A 26,396-nucleotide genomic window follows, 5' to 3' on the forward strand; every position below is an offset into this window, starting at 1 on the left:
AAAATAAGAATGATGGATGGAGAGAACAGGGCCAAGACAGAGAGAGAGGGGATGGGTAGACCGGGTGATAAATAACATTAAGAGGTTACTCTACATGGGGAAAATAAGCTTTTAGCAGTTACACTGCAGTAGTCCAGTGGAAGTGCAGTGTCTTTCTGCTACAGTAGTTTGCTGCAGTGTGTTGCAGTCTGGGAGCTCTGCTAATTTCCTCTCTAGGTCAGCTCCATGCTGATTAACAAGAGTGGCACCCTATTCCCTATATAGTGCACTACTTTTGACCAGGGTGCTATTTGGAAAGCAGTACTTGGACACATTCTCTCACTGTGTGTGTGTGTGTGTGTGTGTGTGTGTGTGTGTGTGTGTGTGTGTGTGTGTGTGTGTGTGTGTGTGTGTGTGTGTGTGTGTGTGTGTGTGTGTGTGTGTGTGTGTGTGTGTGTGTGTGTGTGTGCGTGCGTGTGTGTGTGTCACGGGTGAGATCTGAACCGACTGGAAAACTAACGTCTTCAACAGACCAAGAGGAAATTCCTTCCCGACGGTGACACTGATTTTGCAGGCAGGGTAAGGCTTGGCAATATGGCCAAAATATCATACAGTATCAAGGTATTTTATGTTTTTGAATAATAAAAGTTCTAAATTTGCTTTACGAGAAGTGTGTTACCATAAGATGGCAACACATACATTCTAAGCAATTTCAATGGGTCTTTCTCCCTTCTGATTGTTTTATACTGTTCAATTCAACTTAAAACAAAAATAATTTCCAGCATTTTCATAAATTTCTGCATTTCCTGCACTCATTTGTGATCATTTCCACACTGCCACGTAGGGCTGCACGATATGGGCAAACCATTTTAAATAAAATGTTGCAGTTGCGATTTAGAGCAAACCATTTGGCTGAACTGTTGGGATAATGGAAATAGAATGATTATTCTAATTCTATAGTTAGACTATAATAGTGGGCACTTTGAATACAATGTTGTTCGACATGACAACGAATAAAAATGCCAGGGAGGAGTTATTGTGACAGGGTAGGAACCAAAGTGATGGTCAGTGTTTCATAGGGGACCCTGTAACCTTTGGTTAAGTTGAATGTTTTCTCTTAGATACTTCATGTAGCTAAGATGTTCATGCTTCGCATATTCCTCTTGGATTTAGAAGATGCTGTTGCACAAACGACTTGCTGATTTAGGTCGCACCATCCCTGGTATTATCAGGCTGTATAGCTAGTTACGTTTGCTCTGACTCAGTACATGTATTAGCTAGCCAGCTAACTAGCAATTAGCATTAGTGGCAATTTAGGCCCAACTTTAGGCCCAACCTGCTAAGAAAAGACAAACTAGCCATTTGCAGATGTAAGAAACACAAACTAATAGTGTAATTATAGAAAGCTAGTGGATTTATATTAAGAAGCAAAGTGAAAACAGCATCGTTGTCATCATTGTTGCATGTGCTGCATTGGCCACTGAACGCAAGTGTCTCGTGGTCGAGGAACAACAAATTAGATCCTTGAGTGACAGGGTGAGGGGCTAGGTCTGTGTGGAAAGCAGCATGGAGAGAGATGACTATAAAAATGGACGTTACACATGGTGTATCACATTTAACAAACCAAACATTCAATATCCGTTATAGAAGGTAAAGTAAAAACCCAAACCAGTCTGTGCATCAAAATACGGTATACCACCCAGCCCTAAGGCAGGGCTACATCCTTCCTTACAGAAAAAAAACACGATTTCACAAGTGGCAAATCACATTATTTCATGTGAAATTTCACATGAAAATCATGTGAAAATGGGTTCATGGAACATTTTACATGTGATCACGTGTTTTCACATGTGTAGTTTCATGTTATCACATGTTGCTTTACAGGTTATTACATTAACTTCACATAAGATCACATGGGATCACATAAAATGTATGTGTCTTTTCAGTAACAGCTCACAAGACCAAGACCTGTGCATAGTGCATGTGTGCGTACTTGCGTGTATAAATGTAAGTGTGTGTGTGTGTGTTACCTCTCTACAATGCGCTCCAAGGTGAGGTTACGCAGGCAGTCAGTCAGGCCCTTCTCTCCCAGCTCTACCTCTCTCCCACAGGGTGGGCACGGAAACAACATCGCGGGGGGCGGTTCCTTACGCCGTCGCCCCGGCGACGGATACGTCCCAAATCCTGGACAAAGGGTGACAGAGGGGGAGAAGTCAGTCAATGGGATGAGGAGAGAGGGATGGGTAGTGGAGGAAATAGAGAGAAAGACAGAATGACTTGTGTATTCCCAACGCATCCCCAGACTAGTCCTATTGATCGTCACTTGACATTGAATCTAAAAGACACATACACGCACACATACACACACTCTCTCTCTCACGTGCAAACACACATTTACACAAACACACACACATTACCTGAACGTAGCACGCGGTCGATGGGTCGATGGTCGGCCTTGCTGGGCATGGGCCTGCGTGCCTGGCGGGGAGAGCGGGTATTGGGGGTGGAGGCAGGAGAGTTGGGCTCGGGTGGCAGCTCCGGAGGAGGGTAGCCATTTTGAACCAGGACCTCTGAGGCACACATCAGGCAGACGCTGTGCTGACATGGCAGGACCACGGGCTGCTTGACAATCTCCTTACACACTGGGCAATGCAGCTCGCACTCCATGCTCTTCACGTTAGACTGGGGAGGAGGGAGAGGTGGAGAGGCAATGAATCACACAGGTAGGGGTCCTGTGTGGCTCGGTTGGTAGCACATGGTGCTTGCAATGCAAGGGTTGTGGGTTTGATTCCCATGGGGGACCAGTACAAAAAACTATGAGAATATGTGCACTCACTACTGTAAGTCACTTTGATATTCATGGGTCACTTTGATATTCAAGGGAATGTTAGGTTTAGGGTTAAAAACTTCTTAGGGCTAGGCCCCTTTTTTTCTCCACTTCCTGTCTGAATGATGTGCCCAAAGTAAACTGCCTGTTGCTCAGGCCCTGAAGCCAGGATATGCATATAATTGGTACCATTGGAAAGAAAACACTTTGAAGTTTGTAGAAATGTTAAAATAATGTAGGAGAATATAACACAATAGATAAGGTAGGAGAAAATCCAAACAAAAAACAACCAGAACTGTTTTTGAGAGAGAGACCATCCTCTTAGAATGGCAAGTATAAGGTCATTTTGGAAATAAGCCAAAATTAGCCAAGCCAATTCCTATGGCTTCCACAGGGTGTCAGCAGTCTATGTTCAAGGTTTCAGGCTTGTAACTCCACAAACGAATAAGAAATGTCAGTTTTAGTACAGGAACACAGTCTTGGAAATTCGTGTTTGCGAGCGCAATGAAGATAGGACACACCTGCTAGAATCGGTTTCCTATTGAACATACTTCTTTCCGTAAGAAACATTATAGTTTGATGACATTTTAGGGTATCTGAGGCGTTTTCGGATTCCTTTATCTGCATGTTGAACGAGTGGACTATTCAAATCAATGGCGCCGACTAAACTGACTTTTTGGGATATTAAGGATTTCATCTCACGAAACGACACTACATGTTATAGCTGGGACCCTTTGGATGACAAATCAGAGGAAGATTTTCAAAAAGTAAGTGAATATTTGATCACTATTTGTGAATTTATAAAACCTGTGCCGGTGGAAAAATATTTTGATATGGAGCGCCGTCCTCAAACAATAGCATGGCATGTTTTCGCTGAAATAGCTACTGCAGTTAGATTAACAAGAACATCCATAATTTTTATGATTATTTATTTGAATTGAGCGCCCTCCAGTTTCACCAGAAGTTGTCCCCCACTTGCTAAAACAGTGGGACCTGATCCTAGATCAGCATTCCTACTCTAAGTGAAGGAAATTAATTAAGAATCAGTCAGTAACCTAACTGTTGCAGGATGCATCAGGGTAGCCTAGTGGTTAGAGCATTGGACTACTAACCGGAAGGTTGCAAGTTCAAATCCCTGAGCTGACAAGGTACAAATCTGTTGTTCTGACATAGTTTCATTCAGAAAGTATTCAGACCCCTTGACATTTTGTTACGTGCCGGTGGAAAGTGATATTGAAAACATCATTTTTTCCCCCTCATCAATCTAACCCCATAATGACAAAGCAAAACAGGTTTTTAGACATTTTGTCATATTTATTACAAATAAAAACGTATTACAAATATTACATTTACATAAGTATTCAGATTCTTTATCAGTACTTTGTTTAAAGCACCTTTCGCAGCGATTACAGACTCAAGTCTTCTGGGGTATGACGCTACAAGCTTGGCACACCTGCATTTGGGCAGTTTCACCCATTCTTCTCTGCAGATCCTCTCAAGCTCTGTCAGGCTGGATGGGGAGCGTCGCTGCACAGCTATTTTCAGGTCTCTCCAGAAATGTTAGATTGGGTTCAAGCCCGGGCTCTGACTGGGCCACTCAAGGACATTTAGAGACTTGTCCCGAATCCACTCACAAGTTGTCTTGGCTGTGTGCTTAGGGTTGTTGTCCTGTTGGAAGGTGAACCTTCGCCCCAGTCTGAGGTCATGAGTGCTCTGGAGCAGGTTTCATCAAGGATCTTCCAATACTTTGTTCTGTTCATCTTTCCCTCGAACCTGACTAGTCTTCCAGTCCCTGTCATTGAAAAACATCCCCACAGCATGATGCTGCCATCACCATGCTTCACTGTAGGGATGGTCCCAGTTTCCTCCCAACGTGACGCTTGGCATTCAGGCCAAATAGTCCATTCTTGGTTTCATCAGACCAAAAAATCTTGTTTCTCATGGTCTGAGAGTCCTTTAGGTGCCTCTGGCAAACTCCAAGTGGGCTGTCATGTGGCTTTTACTGAGGAGTGGCTTCTGTCTAGCCACTCTACCATAAAGGCCTGATTAGTGGTGTGCTGCAGAGATTTTTGTCCTTCTAGGAGGTTCTCCCATCTCCACAGAGGAACTCTGGAGCTCTGCCAAAGTGACCATCGGGTTCTTGGTCACCTCCCTGACCAAGGCCCTTCTCCCCTAATTTCTCAGTTTGGCCAGATGGCCAGCTATAGGAAGAGTCTTGATGTTTCCAAACTTCTTCCATTTAAGAATGATGGAGGCCACTATGTTCTTGGGGACCTTCAATGCTGCAGACATTTTTTTGGTACTATTCCCCATATCTATGCCTGTCTCTGAGCTCTACGGACAATTCCTTCAACCTCATGGCTTGGTTTTTGCTCTGACTTGCACTGTCAACTGTGGGACCTTATATAGACAGGTGTGTGCCTTTCCAAATCATGTCCAATCAAGTGAATTCACCACAGGTGGACTCCAATCAAGTTGCAGAAACATCAAGGATGATCAATGGAAACAGGATGCACCTGAACTCAATTTCGAGTCTCATACCAAAGAGTCTGAATACTTATGTAAATAAGGTATTGCTGTTTGTTTTTAATACATTTGCAAAAAAAGTCATTATAGGGTATTGTGTGTAGATTGATGAGGGAAAACATGTTTATTTAATCTATTTTAGAAAAACAAAATGTGGAAAAAGTCAAGGGGTCTGAATAATTTTCCAAATGCACTGTAAGTGGTCTATTTTCAAAACTCTAAGTACAAAACTCTAAACTCATAACACTTGTAATGGCCTCTATCTTTTTAAAGAACTTTTGATTGTGCATTCATTGGGGTTGCACATATCTTTCACACCCGAGTCATCCATGCAAAATCACCAATGCATCAGATAATGACAGGTTCGCCACTTAGTTATTTAAACTACTATTTAATCCAACAGCAAAACAATACAATATACACATTGTGAGCATGTTGGGAAACAGGTCAGTCTTACGTTTTCATTATCCTTATACAGTACAATCGTAGGACAAATCATCAGAAATATGGTGTATAATTAAAAATAATAATAACATGTTTTATTGTCACATACTGTACTATGGTGTTGTATGTCATTTCTGCCCCTTGCAACATTTTACATGATCACCTTTTCTATGTGTTTCTATGCAGTATCTCCTATCTCTCTGCTCAACAAAATGAATCAGCTTACAGTGAGCGTATCAATGAAATTCAGATAATGAGTGGAATATATGGTTATATACAACCCAGCTATTTCAGCAGTGCATTGTACTCTGCACTATAATTCCAAATGGTAGCACATCAGAGTAACTCTTTCCACATTGTCCTATTGAAGCACACTGGCTTCTGGAGAATGATCACATCCATATACAGTATGATTTAGTTTTCCCTTCCAACTTAAATTGATGTCAAATTGATACATTTATGAGGTAAAAATATATACATTTTCAGTTATCAAACTATATATGTTAACTAGGCACTACATCAGTTTAGTTCAGTAATTAAGTTGTGAGCAGTTTGATTAAGTGATAATGAATTGTAGTGTTAACAAATGATAAGAATATCATATCAAATGTAGGCTTAAAGTGAATGTTGCATTTTGAAAAGCAGATAATTAAATTGAAAATGCATCCAAATTGAGTGATTAGAGTGATTTGTTGCAGTGAACAAGTGACTGTGAATTCGTTTGTTGTACTTGGTCAATAAAAACATTTGATTCGAGTTTTGAAACATGATCTGTTTAGATTTTTGTGCTTTTGTGAAAATGCACCAAAGTTATCTTTTTAATATAATGTATATGAAGCCAAGCCCTTCACACACACACATCACATCACAAAATACGCAGATCTTTATAATTTATAATTTCCCAGCACGATATGGTTTGAGTCACACTGTCTCTATGTCATTCACCAATGTCAAATCCGTCCTGTTCTTTCTTGTTCTACTCGAGCAATATGCTAGCCAGGTTATGCTACACTGGCTACAATCCACTGACGTCCACAAATGATTTGTCAACATAGGACCTGCATTCCATGTTAAAAGCCCAAATTGCTTCGCAATGCAATATCTGTCACCGGCTTGGTTTCCAGAACACGCGTTGTGATACAGCGCAATTCTTACCTTCAGCTGGAATCTAGGCGCCATGATAGGATTGTTTCTTCCACCGTAATCGGAGCAGTGCTCTCGGAGAGGTGACACTAGAAACTGAAAGCGGGGGGATTTCTGCCCAACTACAAGGAGGTGTGACATGGGAGATTTGTGAGATGTTAATTATTTTAAAGACTACCTTTAAATTCCTGTTGATATAGTGCTTAAAAATAGTGATTGTCAGTCTTTCATTGTTCTCTTTGTTGAAAACTACAATAGCCTATGCCCTGTGCGATTTTCGGTACCCTCGTTTTTATTTGATCTCCCCCTATGCAGCACAAGACTGCACCGCGTGCCTGCATCCCGTCTCCATGGTAACAAGCATCCCTGGTACCTGCACATCCTACAAGCTCGCACAAAACGTGTGGCATTTTATTTGCACGGCTTCTTTGTTTGTTTCCAGCGTGTCAAGTGTTGCATTCGAATAAGCATAGGGTCTACATCTTTAACGCATGTTTGTTGTCCACAAAAAAATCACCAGGTCATTAGAGCGCACCTTATAGTTCTAAAAGAAAATGTGCACCAAAATGGGTAACGCCTATAATAGGCCTATGAGTGATTCAATACACTTGGTAGGCTTCCACATATTTACAGGTGAATTGAATGGGAAAGTATGGTAAAGGCTATAGTGTTATTTAAAACATAAATAGGCCTTTCTGTTTCCTTTTGGTCTAGGTTGAAGACTATTAGCCAACATAACGAATTCATGACCAGGTAGATGAATGGGGTGGAATAGGAATATATATATATTCGTATGCTATAGATAGGTCTACATAACTTTTTTTAAAATATTAATGTGTGACAATGAGCCCTGTTAAATTTAGGAAATTATTATGAAATAAGAGTGGTCGGACAGGTGCAAATTGGGGCGAATCAGACACCTGAAAATAAATAGTTAGGTTACTGTCTGCATCATTAACCTATAAAATGTCCTAGGCTATTAGGAGACTACAACGGGGAAACAACAAAACATGTAAACACAAACAATACACTGACACAACCACACACAGGCTAGTCATACTAATACGAACCAGAGCGTCCATCATTGAAGAAGTGAGCGTTCAATCCGACTGTGCCTCCTTGAAGACACATGATACCCCTACCGTTATCATAACAATAACAACAGGTGCCATGAAGGCGAAAATTGCAAAATAGATATTCATAAATCCTGATTCACCATTTCCACAATAAGATTATTGGAACTGGGCGCAGGCGCGTGAGGCTACAACCCATAAAAACGTTAACAATAGAAAAATGAAGCCAAATGGTAGAGAGGCATTTTGTTGAAACGAAATAAATTTAAACGGTCATGAAAATGCACACACCATCCCAAATGCTGCCAGATTATTCGCTTGGTAAACTACTCCCAGCCCAGACATTTCTCAGCCTTCCTTTATCGAATCGCATCAACCTCGGATATTCTGCCACGATTCTGGGGTTTCTGTCTCTGCTATGCACTGTAATAAAGGGGCGGGTGAAAAGGACTACAGTACTCGGAGCATGCGTAATAAACCCTGTTACCAAAAAGTGACCACCCCCCAAAAATGTGAAAATTAATGAATAGGCCTACTTTACATAAAACATTATACTGCTTTATAAACATAATACAAAATAACACTAGTGTCTAAAGCAATACTGAAGGCCTTTTTTGAGAACATGAGTTCTCAAGGACATCTATAGCACAGCTGGGATTGCTTTTTTTTCCCATTCAACCTTTTCACTCCGGACGCTTTATCTGGACATGGTTCGTCAGGACCTCCAACAGCCGAAGCTAAGTAGTAACATTAACATGATGTCTTCTAATTGCAGTTGCTGTACTCAAAATATACAGGAGAACGATAGAAGTGCTGCAAGCCCTGCTTCAGACGCAATCGTTAGGCAAGGGTAATTTAAGTGTAGGAAAGGATGAAACAGCCTCTGTGCCACCAGTAAGTACAGATAGCAGTATAAATCCCCTCGCACAGTCCCCACAGACGGACAACTTTGTCATGGCTTCTGGAGGGAAATGCTGTAGGAATGCTCAACCGGTGTCCCTCATTCAGCTGATAGAAACTTTCAACCGGTTTTCCCCATTAAGCAGCGAGTCGGAGTCAGAGGCCGAGCCTTCTCTGGTCTCTACTCCTCCCGTCTGAGACACCGAAGCCTCCCACCATTAGCTCTGACAAATTGAAAACCCTAGTCATTGGCGACTCCATTACCCGCAGTATTAGACTTAAAATGAATCATCCAGCGATCATATACTGTTTACCAAGGGGCAGCGCTACCGAAGTTAAGGCTAATCTAAAGATGGTGCAAGCTAAAGCTAAAACTGGCGTGTACAGACTATGGGGATATTGTTATCCATGTTGGCACCAATGATGTTAGGATGAAACAGTCAGAGGTCACCAAGCACAACATAGCTTCGGCTTGTAAATCAGCTAGAAAGATGTGTCGGCATTGAGTAATTGCCTCTGGCCCCCTCCCAGTTGGGGTGAGTGATGAGCTCTACAGCAGAATCTCACATCTCAATCGCTGGTTGAAAACTGTTTTCTGTCCCTCCCAAAATATAGGATTTTTTTTAGATAATTGTCCCTCTTTCTGGGACTCACACACAAACAGGACCAAGCCTGACCTGTTGAGGAGTGACGTACTCGATCCTAGCTGGAGGGGTGCTCTCATCTTATCTACCAACATAGACAGGGCTCTAACTCCTCTAGCTCCACAATGAAATACGGTGCAGGCCAGGCAGCAGGCTGTTAGCCAGCCTGCCAGCTTAGTGGAGTCTGCCACTAGCACAGTCAGTATAGTCAGCTCAGCTATCCCCATTGAGATGGTGTCTGTGTCTTGACCTAGGTTGGGCAAAACAAAACATGGCGGTGTTCGCCTTAGCAATCTCACTGGAATAAAGAGCTCCTCCATTCTTGACATTATTGAAAGAGATTGTGATATCTCACATCTCAAAATAGGGCTACTTAATGTTAGATCCCTCACTTCAAAGGCAGTTATAGTCAATTAACTAATCACGGATCATAATCTTGATGTGATTGGCCTGACTGAAACATGGCTTAAGCCTGATGAAATTACTGTGTTAAATGAGGCCTTACCTCCTGGTTACACTAGTGACCATATCCCCCGTGCATCCCGCAAAGGCGGAGGTGTTGCTAACATTTACGATAGCAAATGTCAATTTACAAAAAAATATATGTTTTCGTCTTTTGAGCTTCTAGTCATGAAATCTATACAGCCTACTTAATCACTTTTTATAGCTACTGTTTACAGGCCTCCTGGGCCATATACAGCCTTCCTCACTGAGTTCCCTGAATTCCTATCGGACCTTGTAGTCATAGCAGATAATATTCTAATTTTTGGTGATTTTAATATTCACATGGAAAAGTCCACAGACTCACTCCAAAAGGCTTTCGGAGCCATCATCGACTCCGTGGGTTTTGTCCAACATGTCTCTGGACCTACTCACTGTCACAGTCATACTCTAGACCTAGTTTTGTCCCATGGAATAAATGTTGTGGATCTTAATGTTTTTTTCCTCATAATCCTGGACTATCGGACCACCATTTTATTACGTTTGCAATCGAAACAAATAATCTGCTCAGACCCCAACCAAGGAGCATCAAAAATCGTGCTATAAATTCTCAGACAACCCAAAGATTCCTTGATGCCCTTCCAGACTCCCTCTGCCTACCCAAGGACGTCAGAGGAAAAAAATCAGTTAACCACCTAACTGAGGAACTCAATTTAACCTTGCGCAATACCCTAGATGCAGTTGCACCCCTAAAAACTTTAAACATTTGTCATAAGAAACTAGCTCCCTGGTACAAAGAAAATACCCGAGCTCTGAAGTAAGCTTCCAGAAAATTGGAACGTAAATGGCGCTACACCAAACTGGAAGTCTTCCGACTAGCTTGGAAAGACAGTACCGTGCAGTATCGACGAGCCCTCACTGCTGCTCGATCATCCTATTTTTCCAACTTAATTGAGGAAAATAAGAACAATCCGAAATGTCTTTTTGATACTGTCGCAAAGCTAACTAAAAAGCAGCACTCCCCAAGAGAGGATGGCTTTCACTTCAGCAGTAATAAATTCATGAGCTTCTTTGAAGAAAAGATCATGATCATTAGAAAGCAAATTACGGACTCCTCTTTAAATCTGCGTATTCCTCCAAAGCTCAGTTGTCCTGAGTCTGCACAACTCTGCCAGGACCTAGGATCAAGAGAGACGCTCAAGTGTTTTAGTACTATATCTCTTGACACAATGATGAAAATAATCATGGCCTCTAAACCTTCAAGCTGCATACTGGACCCTATTCCAACTAAACTACTGAAAGAACTGCTTCCTGTGCTTGGACCTCCTATGTTGAACACAATAAAAGTCTCTCTATCCACCGGATGTGTACCAAACTCACTAAAAGTGTCAGTAATAAAGCCTCTCTTGAAAAAAACAAACCTTGACCCAGTAAATATAAAAAACTATCGGCCTATATCGAATCTCCCATTCCTCTCAAAGATTTTAGAAAAAGCTGTTGTTCAGCAACTCACTGCCTCCTGAAGACAAACAATGTATACGAAATGCTTCAGTCTGGTTTTAGACCCCATCATAGCACTGAGACTGCACTTATGAAGGTGGCAAATTACCTTTTAATGGCATCAGACCGAGGCTCTCTATCTGTCCTCGTGCTCCAAGACCTTAGAGCTGCTTTTGATACCATCAATCACCACATTCTTTTGGAGAGATTGGAAACCCAAATTGCTCTACATGGACAAGTTCTGGCCTGGTTTAGATCTTATCTGTCAGAAATATATCAGTTTGTCTCTGTGGATGGTTTGTCCTCTGACAAATCAACTGTAAATTTCGGTGTTCCTCAAGGTTCCGTTTTAGGACCACTATTGTTTTCACTATATATTTTACCTCCTGCGAATGTCATTCGAAAACATGTTAACTTTCACTGCTATAGGGATGACACACAGCTGTACATTTCAATGTAACATGGTGAAGCCCCAAAATTGCCCTCGCTAGAAGCCTGTGTTTCAGACATAAGGAAGTGGATGGCTGCAAACTTTCTACTTTTAAACTCGGACAAAACAGAAATGCTTATTCTAGATCCCAAGAAACAATGAGATATTCTGTTGAATCTGACAATTAATCTTGATGGTTGTACAGTCATTTCAAATAAAAATGTGAAGGACCTCGGCGTTACTCTGGACCCTGATCTCTCTTTTGACGAACATATCAAGACTGTTTCAAGGACAGTGTTTTTCCATCTACGTAACATTGCAAAAAATCTGAAACTTTCTGTCCAAAAATGATAAAGAAAAATGTATCCATGCTTTTGTTACTTCTAGGTTAGACGACTGCAATGCTCTACTTTCCGGCTACCCGGATAAAGCACTAAATAAACTTCAGTTAGTGCTAAATACGGCTGCTAGAATCCTGACTAGAACCAAAAAAGTTGATCATATTACTCCAGTGCTAGCCTTCCTACACTGGCTTCCTGTTAAGGCAAGGGCTGATTTCAAGGTTTTACTGCTAACCTACAAAGCATTACATGGGCTTGCTCCTACCCATCTTTCCGATTTGGTCCTGCCGTATATACCTACACGTATGCTACAGTCACAAGACGCAGGCCTCCTAATTGTCCCTAGAATTTCTAAGCAAACAGCTGGAGGCAGGGCTTTCTCCTAGAGCTCCATTTTTATGGAATGGTCTGCCTACCCATGTGAGAGACGCAGACTCGGTCTCAACCTTTAAGTCTTTACTGAAGACTCATCTCTTCAGTGGGTCATATGACTGAGTGTAGTCTGGCCCAGGAGTGTGAAGGTGAACGGAAAGGCTCTGGAGCAACGAACCACCCTTGCTGTCTCTGCCTGGCCGGTTCCCCTCTCTCCACTGGGATTCTCTGCCTCTAACCCTATTACAGGGGCTGAGTCACTGGCTTACTGGTGCTCTTCCATCCCGTCCATAGGAGGGGTGCGTCACTTGAGTGGGTTGAGTCACTGATGTGATCTTCCTGTCTGGGTTGGCGCTCCCCTTGGATGGGCCGTGGCGGAGATCTTTGTGGGCTATACTCGACCTTGTCTCAGGATGGCAAGTTGGTGGTTGAAGATATCCCTCTAGTGGTGTGGGGGCTGTGCTTTGGCAAAATGGGTGGGGTTATAGCCTGCCTGTTTGGCCCTGTCCGGGGGTATCATTGGATGGGGCCGCAGTGTCTCCTGACCCCTCCTGTCTCAGCCTCCAGTATTTATGCTGCAGTAGTTTGTGTCGGGGGGCTAGGGTCAGTTTGTTATATCTGGAGTACTTCTCCTGTCTTATCCGGTGTCCTGTGTGAATTTAAGTATGCTCTCTCTAATTCTCTCTTTCTCTCTCTCTCTCAGAGGAGGACCTGAACTCTAGGACCATGCCTCAGGACTAACTGGCATGAGGACTCCTTGCTGTCCCCAGTCCACCTGTCCGTGCTGCTGCTCCAGTTTCAACTGTTCTGCCTGCGGCTATGGAATCCTGACCTGTTCACCGGACGTGCTACCTGTCCCAGACCTGCTGTTTTCAACTCTCTAGAGATAGCAGGAGCGGTACAGATACTCTTAATGATCGGCTATGAAAAACCAACTGACATTTACTCCTGAGGTGCTGACTTGCTGCACCCTCGACAACTACTGTGATTATTATTATTTGACCATGCTGGTAATTTATGAACATTTGAACATCTTGGCCATGTTCTGTTATAATCTCCACCCGGCACAGCCAGAAGAGGACTGGCCACCCCTCATAGCCTGGTTCCTCTCTAGGTTTCTTCCGAGGTTTTGGCCTTTCTAGAGAGTTTTTCCTAGCCACCGTGCTTCTACACCTGCATTGCTTGCTGTTTGGGATTTTAGGCTGGGTTTCTGTACAGCACTTTGAGATATCAGCTGATGTAAGAAGGGCTATATAAATACATTTGATTTGTTTGCAAATGTTCATAAACGCATGCAAAACAAATCGCTTCACCAACGTGAATCTTCGGTTGGTTCTTTTCCCCATTTATTAGCATTAAAGACAAAACATATCAATAATTCCAAACAGACTGATTGAATTACTGTACATGCACAACACAGTAAATAAATAGCCTACACATCGTGTTTACTATATCACATGCTCTGTGTAGCAGCATTCCTTAGATCTTAATAGCCTAATATATAATAATATATGTAATTTAGCAGACGCTTTTATCCAAAGCGACTTAGTCATGCATATATTTTACGTACGGATGGTACCCGGAATCAATCCCACTACCCTGGCATAGCAAGCGCCATGCACTACCAATTGAGCCAATTTCTGACAAGAGAATCCACCTGGGTGCATGTATTTGAGGATCAGTCTTATAATTGTTGCAGAGTTATGCAACTCTTTGCATCTATGTGTGCATACGGGCATGCGCGTGGACACCGAGGAAGGCGTGTATGCAATTTACTCAATGAGATATGAGACATTATTAATGTGACATGCAGGCCTAATGCAATACACTGCAGAAAGCAGATAGAAGATACATTTTCCCTTCCAGGAAGCAGTTGCACATGCAGGCAAGGGATTCAATCAGGGTGATGTACTCCTTGAAGTCCACAGCGCCATCACCGTCATGGTCTAGCATTGTCATCAGCTCACCCACGTCAGGACCACCCTTCTGCTCATGTCAATGTAATATAGGATCACAAGGAAGACACAATACATTAGTATTTCTGTATTTTGTTGTCATTCACACTGAATTGCTGACACTTCACTCATGTCAAGAGAACATAAGCAGGGGATTAGAACACAAGGAAGACACAATTACATGAATATTTCTTTACTTTGCTGTCATTAGTCCTAAATGAATGAGACTCCATGCAATAAAGAATCAGTCAATCACAATCAAACTTTATTTCAAGTGCATTTTTTATTAAAATCACAACACTTGACAATAAAAAGTAGCATTAGAATAGCATTCGCTGTCTCATGAGGGACCAGTTTCCCAAACATAGATTAAGCCTAGTCCTGGACTTTAAAGCTGGAATACTTAATTTTTGTTTCATTTGGTATGTATTAATTTGTGGATGTCATCACTCATTTTGTATATGTTACGAATTACAATTGGTATTATATGTTACAAGTTGCAAAACATACAATATGTTACGAATTTGCAAATGTATGATACGTTATGAATTTTAGCTATGTAGCTAACTTCAGCTAGCTCACTAACGTTAGCTAGGCTAGGGGTAAAGGGTTAAGGTTGGGGTTAGGTTTAGGAGTTAAGTTATAGGGTTAAGGTCAGTGTTAGGGGAATGGTTAGCTAACATACTAAGTAGTTGAAAAGTAGCTACAAAATAGTAAGTAGTTGAGGTGTTTCTAATTAGCTAAAATGCTAAAGTTGTCCGGGATGAGACTTAAACTCGCAACCTTTGGGTTGCTAGACAATCGCGTTATACACCCACCAAAGCACCCTCCTTTGATTTTTGCCTTAAGTAACCATCTGTCTTATGTAACCATACCAAATGTAACATATCATTCTAAATGGAGCTTATCAGTCTTACGTACAGTATAATACGAAATGCTCTGAGACCAGGTCGGCTTGATAGGACAACAGAATTTGCACTGTATTTCCTTTTTTTATACCACATTGCTGTTTCCTCACTGCAGATTACATCTTTTTTTTAAAGCATGCTCAATGGACAATCTTAATTGAAAGTGCTTTTTAGTCCAGGATGATAAGCTTTAATGGGGGTCTGAGAAATTGGCCCGAGTTGTTGCATTGACTCACCCCAGTTATGTTGGGCAACTCCTCCTTGATGAGGTTAGTTAGCTCTTTCTTGCTGAGGGTCTTAGCATCTCCACTGCCAGCGTGCTTGTGGAATGCCATGATGAGGGCTCCCAGGGAGGTTTCCAGGGGTGTGGGCTGTGCCATGGTGTCTGAGACTGACGGTGATCCTGGGGGTGGAAACTATTATAAGTAGACTACTAGGCACGCAGCTTACATTTGGAATGCCTTATGTTCTGCACAGGAATAAAGTAAGTAAGTAAAGTACATCATGTAAGTAAGCACTTACTACATGCAGAATATCCATGATAAATTGATAACAGTTTACTCAGACCTATGATATCACACAGGTAACTGACATTTCAACTCGTGTTTCGAATGCATGTAAATTAATGTTGGCGCTATTTCAAATATTTTTCTGAAAAAGTAGTGTGGGTCTAGTAAAGAACCAAATAATTATGAACAGTACATCTTTAGGAAAGAATCATTAACAGTCACACAGCTGTACCCTATGTAGATGAGTGTTCAAAATGACACATGCATGAAGAATAATGTGTTGTTTTCAAACGTATTTTTAAAAGGTTTATTTGATAAATTCCTGCATTCTACCCTATTGATCAATGTTATATTTTACGCGGCCGATTATACAAGGAATATCCACACTGTAAAAAAAATCATGTTATTTTTAGGTAGGGTAGACAAGGGATGGTTATAACAGTTTTTGCATTTTTGTTCATTTTTCAGAGATTGTTTGAGCTACTATATTCAAAATGAGATACGAACAACTTACATCTGTCTGCTACAAATTAGTGTAGGTATTATCTCTCTAAATCAAACAGACACAGTGTGACTTTGTCTCAAATGCAAGGAGTGAAATGTTACAATTTACCCCACCTCCCAGGACAGTGGTAACAGGGCTTAGGGTAAAATGTAACAGTTTGAAAAATTGCATAAATTATGACATGCAACAAAATATTTAAGGTATTTTTTGAGAACATGAGAACAACATTGCCATGTTTAACATTTTGTGTGGCAGAAATAATAAAATACAAATCATAAAATGTGTATTATTTTTATGCTCCATTAACTTTTTTAACAAAAACATGTGTGTGTGCATGTATGTGTGAGGGTGAGTGAATGAGTGATTTTGAGAAAGACAGAGCGTGTGTGTGTGTGTTGTACATGTTCATTCAATCAGATTCACAGTTGGGACAGTGGTATGGTAGTCTTGGGATACAGGCTTGGTGGGCCCATCATTTATATTCCTACGACTGCACCCAGACCTCCTTAGGCTTGTTACAACTAACCATGACCCTTTGCAGTCTTCAGCTAGCTTAATTTTAGCTACATATTAAAACTCTAGCATTGCTGACTTACATTAAAAAAATATCTACACACACTGGTTATAAACCTGATATACGTTTGGTGAATCAAACTACAAAGCAGGTGATACCATCTGCAAAAAACTACTTTCTTACCTCAAAATCAGATTTGTGATAATAAAATCTATCACAGGGTCTTACTTCTTCACATGAGGGTTGAGGATTAAACTGCATGTGCACAGTGAGTCGTGATTCTAATTTGTTCCTGATTGAAGATATTGAGAGTGTTACAATCAACCCATGTTACATCCATCCCCGGTCTCCCCTAACTCCCCTAACTTACTGAAAAATAAGTACAGTATGTTAGCCTACCATAAATTCCAAATAGGTCTAAACTTTGCTTTAACAGTACAGGTAAATGGCAGACAGTATGTTACCTTAAAAACAACAATACTTATTTTTCCCCCCTTTTTTTACAGTGCATGCTACGCTAAAATACACTGATGTAGACCAGCAATTTGTCCAAATAGCCTATTTCAGCGCAAATTGCTGTGTAATGCGACGCCTGTCTCTCACCAGCTTGTTTTCCAAAACAGCGCATTTCTTACCTTCACCTGGAATCTAGCCGCCATGATAGGAAGGTTTCTTCCATGGTTATCGGAGCGATGCTCCCGGAGAGGATAGAAACTGAAAGGGGGGGGGGGGGTATTTCTGCCCCGCCACAAGGAGGGTGAGGGGGAGATTTGTCTGCATGCATCATCGTTAGCCTATAAAATGTCAGAGGCTATAACTACAACGGGAAAACAACAAAACATGTAAACACAGACAAAACACACACTGACACGGCCACAGACACAGGCTACTCACGAACCAGAGCGTCCATCATTGAAGCGAGCGTTCAATCCGACTGTGCCTCCTTCGATGAATTACACATGATACCCCTACCGTTATCATAACAATAACAACAGGTGCCATAAAGGCAAATATTGCAAAATAGATATTCATAAATCCTGGAAGATCAGTTAATTTAGCTGAAGTAGGCCCTGCCCTAATAAGGCATCTGTTTTGCGCAGTAAGGTTGGAACTGGACGCAAGCAAATAAGGCTATAGACTACAATATAGGCCTGCAACCCAATAGAAAAATAAAGCCAAATGGAAGAGAGAAAATACATTTGTAACGAAATCAAATGTAGGCACAACGATCATCCGATCACAAAAATGTACAATTCCAAATGCTGCCAGATTATGCGCTTGGGGGGATCCTCCCCGCTCAGACGTCTCCCACCCTTCCTTTACCGAATCGCATCAATTTAGGCAAATCTACCACGATTCAGGGGTTTCTGTCTCTGCTGTTGCTGGCTGGTTACACTGTAATATAATGGGGTGGGGGTAAACTGACTACATGGCCTGAGCATGTGTAGCCTAATAAACCCTGTTAAAGTGGCCTCAATTACGTTGATATTTTAGGCTACAAAATAAATTACTGCTGTTCACCGGAGAAAAAACAGTGGGTTCGCCACTGTCAAGTGGGATTGCAAATATTCATCAACGCGTGCCAAAAAAACACTTTACAAACGTCGTTGGGTCTTTTGTCAATTTATTAACGGCAAAGATAAAACATTTTGTAGCGATCCTCCAGTATATGAGCCATGTTACAATTCCGACCGAGTGACTTAACCCTATTAGCGCGAGGGTGTTTGCCTCTCAACCCAGGCATGCACCAGGGTGTGTTTGCCTTTCTCTTCCCTTCCCCGCCGTTCGGTACACTGGTATCAGAAGTGGGATTTCTATTGGAGAAGCAGTTTATGCCAAACTTCATACTGTCGCCTACTATATTTGTTTAAGTAGTTTAAGTAGTTTTTCTACTGTTTCAATTGCGCTGCCTGTGCGCTCACAGACGCCATACTGGGACAGGACAGATAGCCTACCACGCTTTTGCTGATTTTGACAGAATTTCAGAAAGACACACTAGTTAGGCTATACTTTTATAGGAAACAGTTTCATTAATTTACTAGCATAACCAATGCAACCATGTTAATACAATTTGATCTCAACTATCCTTATAGTACAAGGAAATGGTGTCACCGCATAATATTATTATTACATATTAATTAGCCTACTGGTACATATGTTATTGACACAAACGTTTATTCCTTATAAATTCCTCATTCTACAAAACAAAAACCTTATTCACAAAGAAAACACCCGGACAAACAAATTCAAATTAAACAGGCATTTATTAATGTGGCATCTATACCTTAAGCCTCTAAACTGCAGTTGATTTTGCGATGAATTCCTTCATTTTAGGCTTAAAAGAAACATGTCCTCCTGTGTTTTGTATTTTTGTTTATTTTCCATTTTTTTCCCTGGGATACCATGCGGTTACAATGTAAATGATGTAAGCACTTGTAAGCACTTGCAATGTAGATTCTGTATAATGACTACATTACCCCTAATGCTCATTGCCTGGATATTCGAAATTACCATAGCAATTATACATCACAATAGTAATATTAGGGTGAGTTCGTAAATTCACTCTGGTTATTTAATCCGATTTCTGAGCACTCGTCTGAGTGTGCCAGAGCGCAGAATAACTGATGCATTTATGAACGTGCAACACCCGTTCAATATGACCGATATCAGTAAACGTCAGCAAAAAAACGTAATTCAGTTGTTGCCAGTGTCACAGTTATCATCACCAACGCTCTCGATAACATGAAAACATCCTAACCAGCTCTGCTAGGGCGAGTAAAATGGGCGAGGTCAGGACACTCGGACCAGTTCTGAATTTATAAATGGACAATCTGCCAACACTCTGAATTTACGAACGCCCAGAGCACACTCCAAGTGCTCTCTGACACTCTAGAGTGAATTTACGAACACGCCCTTAATATGCAACCATTTCTGTATATAAACCCTGGATTGCTGATGCTATGTATTGGCCATAAAGTATCACAGCATGAATCAAAATACCCATAAAAACCTAGTGGTCAAACATGGAAATGGTTCCAATCGTTTTTCCACCATTACTTTTTCCCATGGGAGATTTTAGAAACACTTTGATAACTGTGTAAATAACTCTCAGACAAGTCTACTTTTATCAATACTTGGAACGACCCTGTGTTTATAAGCGTAGATATCGACTCTGCCGCTCGAGCATGCTTTTGGGGCACAGTCGATGGCGCGCTGGACTTCGGGCCAGAAGGTTAAGGGTTCGACACCTGCTCCCTGTCTGTTTCATTAAATTGGTGTCAGAAGTGATCGGACCATCCACGAACGTGTGTGTGCTTGGCCAGTGAGCTCGTTCCTGTAAGACGTTGAGTTGTAGGCTAGCTAATGGTTAGCTAGTTAGCCATTTTCTAAATTTAATTTAACCTTTATTTAACTAGGCAAGTCAGTTAAGAACAAATTCTTATTTACAATGATGGCCTACACCGGCCAAACTCAGACGATGCTGGGCCAATTGTGCGCCGCCCTATGGGACTCTCAATCACTGCCGGTTGAGATACAGTCTGGATTCAAACCAGGTTGTCTATAGTGACGCCTCTAGCTGAGATGCAATGCCTTAGACCACTGTGCCACTTGGGAGCCCAAGTGTAGACTGGCTACATTAGCCATCTATTTGTTTTGATATTTAAATGCATGAGAAATTCCTAACAACGACGTTAGCTTTCTTTGGCTTTTATAAACCAACAGTCTAGCTTGCTAGTTAACTAGCTAATTAACTTTGATGATGAAGCTAGGCATTCTTGATCATGTTTGTTTGTGTCTGTGGGTGAGGGGTGAGGGGTGGGGGGTGGGAAGCCTATTTTCAGTAACCTACTACTTGACTTTTTATTTTGGTCTGGCTTTTTGAGAGTTTTTGACTGATTAGCTTCTCTTGAGTCAACTTTCAACTTACTTTACTTCGGGAAGACATTGATCTGTTTGCTGTTACACTCTGGACAGCAAATTATTAGTAAAGCTACTAGACAAGGTTATGTAACCTTATTTAGTCCTACTTGTTATAATGTGGTTAAAATGAATTGGAATTGGGGCCTCCAGAGTGACGCAGCGGTCTATGGCATCGCAGTGCTAGCTGCCTTACTACAGATCCTGGTACGGTACCAGGCCGCGACCGGGAGACCCATGGGGCGACGCACAATTGGGCCAGTGTCGTCTGGGTTAGTGGAGGGTTTTGCCGTCCGGGATGTCCTTGTCCCATCGTGCTCAAGCGACTCCAGTGGTCGCATGCACGCTAACACAATTGCCAGGTCTACGGTGTTTCCTACATTGGTGCAGCTGGTTTCCGGGTTAAGCGTGCATTGTGTCAAGAAGCAGTGTGGCTTGGCGGGGTTGTGTTTTCGGAGGAGGCATGGCTCTCAACATTCGCCTCTCCCGAGTCCGTATGTGAGTTGCAGAGATGGGACAAGACTGTAACTACCAATGTGAAAGGTAATTGGTATTCACACGTTTGTTTTTTAGGTAGAATAACTGTCATGTAATTGATGCCAAATTGCAAACCTTCTCTATTCCAGAACCAATGGGTATGCCTGAGTCTTATCACCTCTCAACTAGGTAAACTGTTTCAACCCGGAATACTATTCTCCTGCTTTGGTCTGTTTCAGTCATTGCAGGAAGTCCTGAAGAGCAGGAGTGTTGGAAGGGTTTTGTCTCAGCTCTAACACAGTAGCTAGTAGTTAGCTATCTGACAGCAAAGGTGTCAGCTAGAGATGACTCGCAGGAGCTTACAGGGATTTGTAGGTTTTCATATGTTGCCTTTGAGGCTAATTAGTATTTTAGAATCTGGGGGTAAATAGAGCCGAATATATTGATACAAGTCACCTTGTCCGAGAGAGATTTACACGGTTATCAAAATGTCACGCCAGGGAAAGCCTAAATGAAATGTCACGCCAGGGAAAGCCTACATGAAACACAGACCTTGTTTGAAGTGGTTGTAAAATCCCCCTATGGGAACAATGAATGGTGAAAGAACGGAGGCATTTCTGTGGGCTCTGCTGATAAGGAGTTTTTTTTCTCTGCTCCTCTCATACAGGAGTAATGAAGGCCTAGTGATAAACACATTTTTAATTTTCTTCAAAAAACATATGTATTTTTTATTAACACTTTTTTTTATTGTAATCTATCTGCAGCACCCCTACTTCCCACGGCTATTTAAATATTTTTGTTGTTGTTGTTGGGGACAGTACCATTAGTACTCTCCAAAAATATATACTTTAAGGATTTTGTAATATATATATATATATATATATATATATATATATATGTATATGTTTAGCTCACATAATATCATTTAAAAGTGTGCATTATGGTGTCTGTAATATAATAAATGTGTCAGGAAACGAATGTAGACATTAATAAATGCATTTCTATATCTTCAAAAATATGTTTTACATTGCAGAGATGCCAAGATGGCTGTGAGGTGACTTCAATACAGCGCCCCCTGTCAGTCATCCAGGGTTTATACACCTCATGTGTGCAACATGCAGCAATCCACAGTATCCAAGGTATACTATCAACAGTGCTATGGGTTTATAGCAGCCTATTCCCTGTGCATAAAATCTTCAATGGCTGATCTAATGACTCATTGCCCTGTTTTCCCCAACTCTTAAACTAACCCTCAAATCCTTTAAAATAATGCTGTCAAATAAAGCAAAGTACTGTACACAATGAGTCAAACTAACACTAGGCCTACAACATAGGCAACAAACGTGAGCTGGTAGATTAGTCAGCCCACACTGGAGAAGTGAAAATGACATTCTCACTTCCAATTTGGATGTGCATCTTGCGCATCGGACATGCAGGACCAGCACTAGCCTACAGGCCTACTGTTTAATAATAGATAATGATAACATGGGTTCTTGGTGGGCCTATTAAAACATAGCATGCGCCTGATCCCACAGGAAATAGGCCTATGGGAGTTTTTTTTAATGCTCTGAAGTTGAGAATATTACCAGTAAATCCAGACCCATTTTGATTTGCAGGAGGGGGGAATTGCATTGTAATCATGCATTACAATAGTAGGGCTAATTCTATTTCTGTTGTAAGCTGTCTTAATAGATCTGGATAACAAGGGTTCATGGTAGGCCTATCAAAACATGCGCCATCAAGCCACCAACACACGCAGCAGTGAGTAGGCTTATCGCACAACTTGCTGACTTAAGTAACAGTCATGAAAGCAAGTGCCATGATCCAAAGGGAAATATTGGAGTTTTTTACATGCTCCGGAGATGAGAATGTTGGTAGCTTATCCAGAGACCAAAAATCTGAACAGATACATATTTGATTTGCAGAAGGGGGGAATTGCGTTGAATCAAACTATACATTTCCAATTATGTACTGGGCTGCACGAGTGTAATGTAATACACTGCACAAAGCAGATGGAAGCTGGCATTTTCCCGCTAGGGCACAGTTGCACATGTAAGGGATCCAATCAAGGTGATGTACTTCTTGAAGTTCATGGAGCCGTCAGCGTCCTGGTCCAGCATCGTCATCAGGTGCCCCACTTCAGGACCACCCTTCTGCTTATGTCAATGTAATATAGGATCACAAGAAAGACACAATATATTAGGATTTCTGTATTTAATTGTCATTCACACCGAATGGCTAGGACTGCAATACAGAATCAGTCAAAGTTCAATAAAACTTCAATAAAACTTCTTAAAATCATGACGCATTTAAAGTGACGCTCCAGAGCTTTTGCATAATTTCAGTCTGTAGTTTTGAAAGTAGTGCTCGAGCAAAAACGGGTCCCTGAAAAAAAATGGTGTACTACTTCATCCATTTCATATATGTTACGTCCTGCAAATTCCAATTCGTAAAATATGTTACGAATTTGTAAGCGCTTAAGATCCCGGTCTGCATCTTTAACAATATAAAAAAAGCATTAGAATAGTGTTTTCTATCTCATAAGGGAACGGTTTCCCAGGCACAAATTAAGGCTAGTCCTGGACTTTAAAAAAAAGCATGCTCAATGGATCTTCATTTTTGAAAGTGCTTTTTAGTCCAGGACTATAGGCTTAATCGGTGTCCGGGAAACTAGCCCGAGGTGTTGCAATGACTCACCCCAGCAATGTTTGGCGGCTTAGCCTTGATGAGGTTGGTTAGCTCTTTCTTAATGAGGGTCTTGGCATCTCCACTGCCAGCGTGCTTGTGGTTTGTCATGATGAGAGCTCCCAGGGAGGCTTCCTGAGGTGTGGGTTGTGCTCTGGTGTCTGTGACTGATGGTGATCCTGGGGGTGTAAACTATTATAAGTAGGATACTAGGCAAGTAGCTTACATTTGGAATGCCTTATGTTCTGCATAGGAATGAAGAGGACTAACTAACTAAGCAAGTATGTACGTACAGATGTCGGATCTTAATTTGACCACTTTCGTCACAGGAGGAAAATTATCCTGCAGCAGGGGGATTTGAATATCTAAATAAATATTTTTAATCGCCGCCAGGTGGCAGCAGGAAGCAGTGTTTGTATATGATGCAATACTGTATCAACATTGTAGGCTACCTTATGTAGGCTACGTGAAGGCTACAACGCGTCTTGTGTGAATTCTTATGTGTATTAGAATATATTTACATATTTGTAGGGGGTATATGTATTTTTCGTTACAGAAAATCAATTGTTTTATTATACAGTACCAGTCAAAAGTTTGGACACACCGACTCATTCAAGGGTTTTTCTTTATTTTGACTATTTTCTATATTGTAGAATAATAGTGAAGACATCAAAACTATGAAATAACACATATGGAATCATGTAGTAACCAAAAAAGTAGCCACCCGTTGCCTTGATGACAGCTTTGCACATTTTTGGCATTCTCTCAACCTGCTTCATGAGGTAGTCACCTGGAATGCATTTCAATTAACAGGTGTGCCTTGTTAAAAGTTAATTTGTGGAATTTCTTTCCTTCTTAATGCATTTGAGCCAATTAGTTGTGTTGTGACAAGATAGGAGTGGTAAACAGAAGATATCCCTATTTGGTAAAAGACCAAGTCCATATTATGGCAAGAACAGCTCAAATATGAAAACAGAAATGACAGTCCACCATTACTTTAAGACATGAAGGTCAGTCAATGCGGAACATTTCAAGAACTTTGAAAGTTTCTTCAAATGCAGTCGCAAAAACCATCAACCGATATGATGAAACTGGCTATCATGAGGACTGCTACAGGAAAGAAAGACCCAGAGTTACCTCTGCTGCAGAGGATAAGTTACCAACCTCAGAAATTGCAGCCCAAATAAATGCTTCACAGAGTTCAAGTAACAGACACTTCTCAACATCAACTGTTTAGAGGAGACTGCGTGAATCAAGCCTTCATGGTTGAATTGCTACAAATAAACCACTACTAAAGGACACCAACAATAAGAAAATACTTGCTTGGGCCAAGAAACACAATCAGTGGACATTAGACTGGTGGACATTTGTCCTTTGGTCTGATGAGTCCCAATTTGAGATTGTTGGTTCCAACCGCCGTGTCTTTGTGAGTCTCCGCATGTGTACTTCCCACCGTGAAGCATGGAGGAGAAGGTGTGATGGTGTGGGGGTGCTTTTTTGGTGACACAGTCTTTGATTTTTTTTTTTTAATTCAAGGCACACTTAACCAGCATGGCTACCACAGCATTCTGCAGTGATACGCCATCCCATCTGGTTTACGCTTAGGGGGGCTATCATTTGTTTTTAAACAGGACAATGACCCAACACACCAGGTTGTGTAAGGGGCTATTTGACCAAGAAGGAGAGTGATGGAGTGCTGCATCAGATGACCTGGCCTCCACAATCCCCTGACCTCAACCCAATTGAGAAGGTTTGGGATGAGTTGGACTACAGAGTGAAGGAAAAACAGCCAACAATTGCTCAGAATATATGGGAACTTCTTCAAGACTTTTGGAAAAGCATTTCAAGTGAAGCTGGTTGAGAGAATGCCAAGAGTGTGCAAAGCTGTCATCAAGGCAAAGGGTGGCTACTTTGAAGAATATAAAATCTAAAATATATTTTGATTTGTTTAACACTTTTTTGGTTGCTACATGATTCCATATGTGTTATTTCATAGTTTTGATGTCTTCGCTATTATTCTACAATGTAGAAAATAGTAAATATAAGGAAAAACCTTTGAATAAGTAGTTGTATCCAAACTTTTGACTGGCACTGTATGTTGAAAAGAAGCAATAGGCAGAATAAATTATTATAGCCACTGACCCCAGCACACATATGCCAGACTCAGCATGGGTTCAAATTAGCCCATTGCCCTTTGACTCATGGATGAACATCTATTTTTGACGCATTCATTCCATGTGGTTACAGTGTTAAAACAGAAACAACTCAAAGGTTAAAGGGTAAGTCTTAACCGCAATTGCAGCCT

At 41.3% G+C, this 26,396-nt stretch overlaps 2 protein-coding genes across 7 annotated transcripts in view; both read right to left on the reverse strand.

Moving 5' to 3' along the window:
- Positions 1-8,420, reverse strand: part of LOC110496004 (tripartite motif-containing protein 46-like) — a 32,032-nt gene extending 23,612 nt beyond the window's left edge. Inside the window, exons 1-3 of one of the 4 annotated variants that reach the window (XM_021571611.2) lie at positions 8,284-8,420; positions 2,397-2,661; positions 2,010-2,163 (exon numbers count right to left, since the gene is read on the reverse strand). In XM_021571611.2, the coding sequence (XP_021427286.1) occupies positions 2,010-2,163; positions 2,397-2,661; positions 8,284-8,337 (473 nt within the window). In that variant the 5' untranslated portion in view covers positions 8,338-8,420. Of the gene's footprint in view, positions 1-2,009; positions 2,164-2,396; positions 2,662-6,931; positions 7,333-7,989 lie in introns of those variants that run through there. The other 3 variants (XM_021571612.2, XM_021571610.2, XM_021571613.2) reach the window with 3 other exon arrangements.
- A 5,520-nt stretch (positions 8,421-13,940) lies between these two features.
- Positions 13,941-18,913, reverse strand: LOC110496005 (protein S100-A1). 3 transcript variants are annotated; one of them, XM_036952492.1, is made up of 3 exons: positions 17,906-18,913; positions 15,720-15,886; positions 13,941-14,606 (listed from the first exon to the last, which is right to left on the reverse strand). In XM_036952492.1, the coding sequence occupies exons 1-3, from the start codon at positions 17,922-17,924 to the stop codon at positions 14,436-14,438; spliced, it is 357 nt and encodes a 118-aa protein (XP_036808387.1). In that variant the 5' UTR covers positions 17,925-18,913; the 3' UTR covers positions 13,941-14,435. The 3 variants fall into 3 exon arrangements, with proteins under 3 accessions (XP_036808387.1, XP_021427290.2, XP_021427292.2); XM_021571615.2 differs by having other exon boundaries at positions 17,910-18,510; XM_021571617.2 differs by lacking the exon at positions 17,906-18,913 and adding an exon at positions 17,647-17,892.
- Between the last annotated feature and the right edge of the window lie 7,483 nt (positions 18,914-26,396).

This window comes from Oncorhynchus mykiss, chromosome 18, assembly GCF_013265735.2.
Source record: "Oncorhynchus mykiss isolate Arlee chromosome 18, USDA_OmykA_1.1, whole genome shotgun sequence".
Taxonomy (NCBI): Eukaryota; Metazoa; Chordata; class Actinopteri; order Salmoniformes; family Salmonidae; genus Oncorhynchus; species Oncorhynchus mykiss.

What these genes read in the sequence shown, in the direction of transcription:
- LOC110496005 (XM_036952492.1), bottom strand. An exon ending in AGTTGCCCAACATAACTGGG is followed by an intron (nt 14,607 to 15,719) that starts GTGAGTCAATGC and finishes TGACATGAGCAG; the next exon opens with AAGGGTGGTCCTGACGTGGG.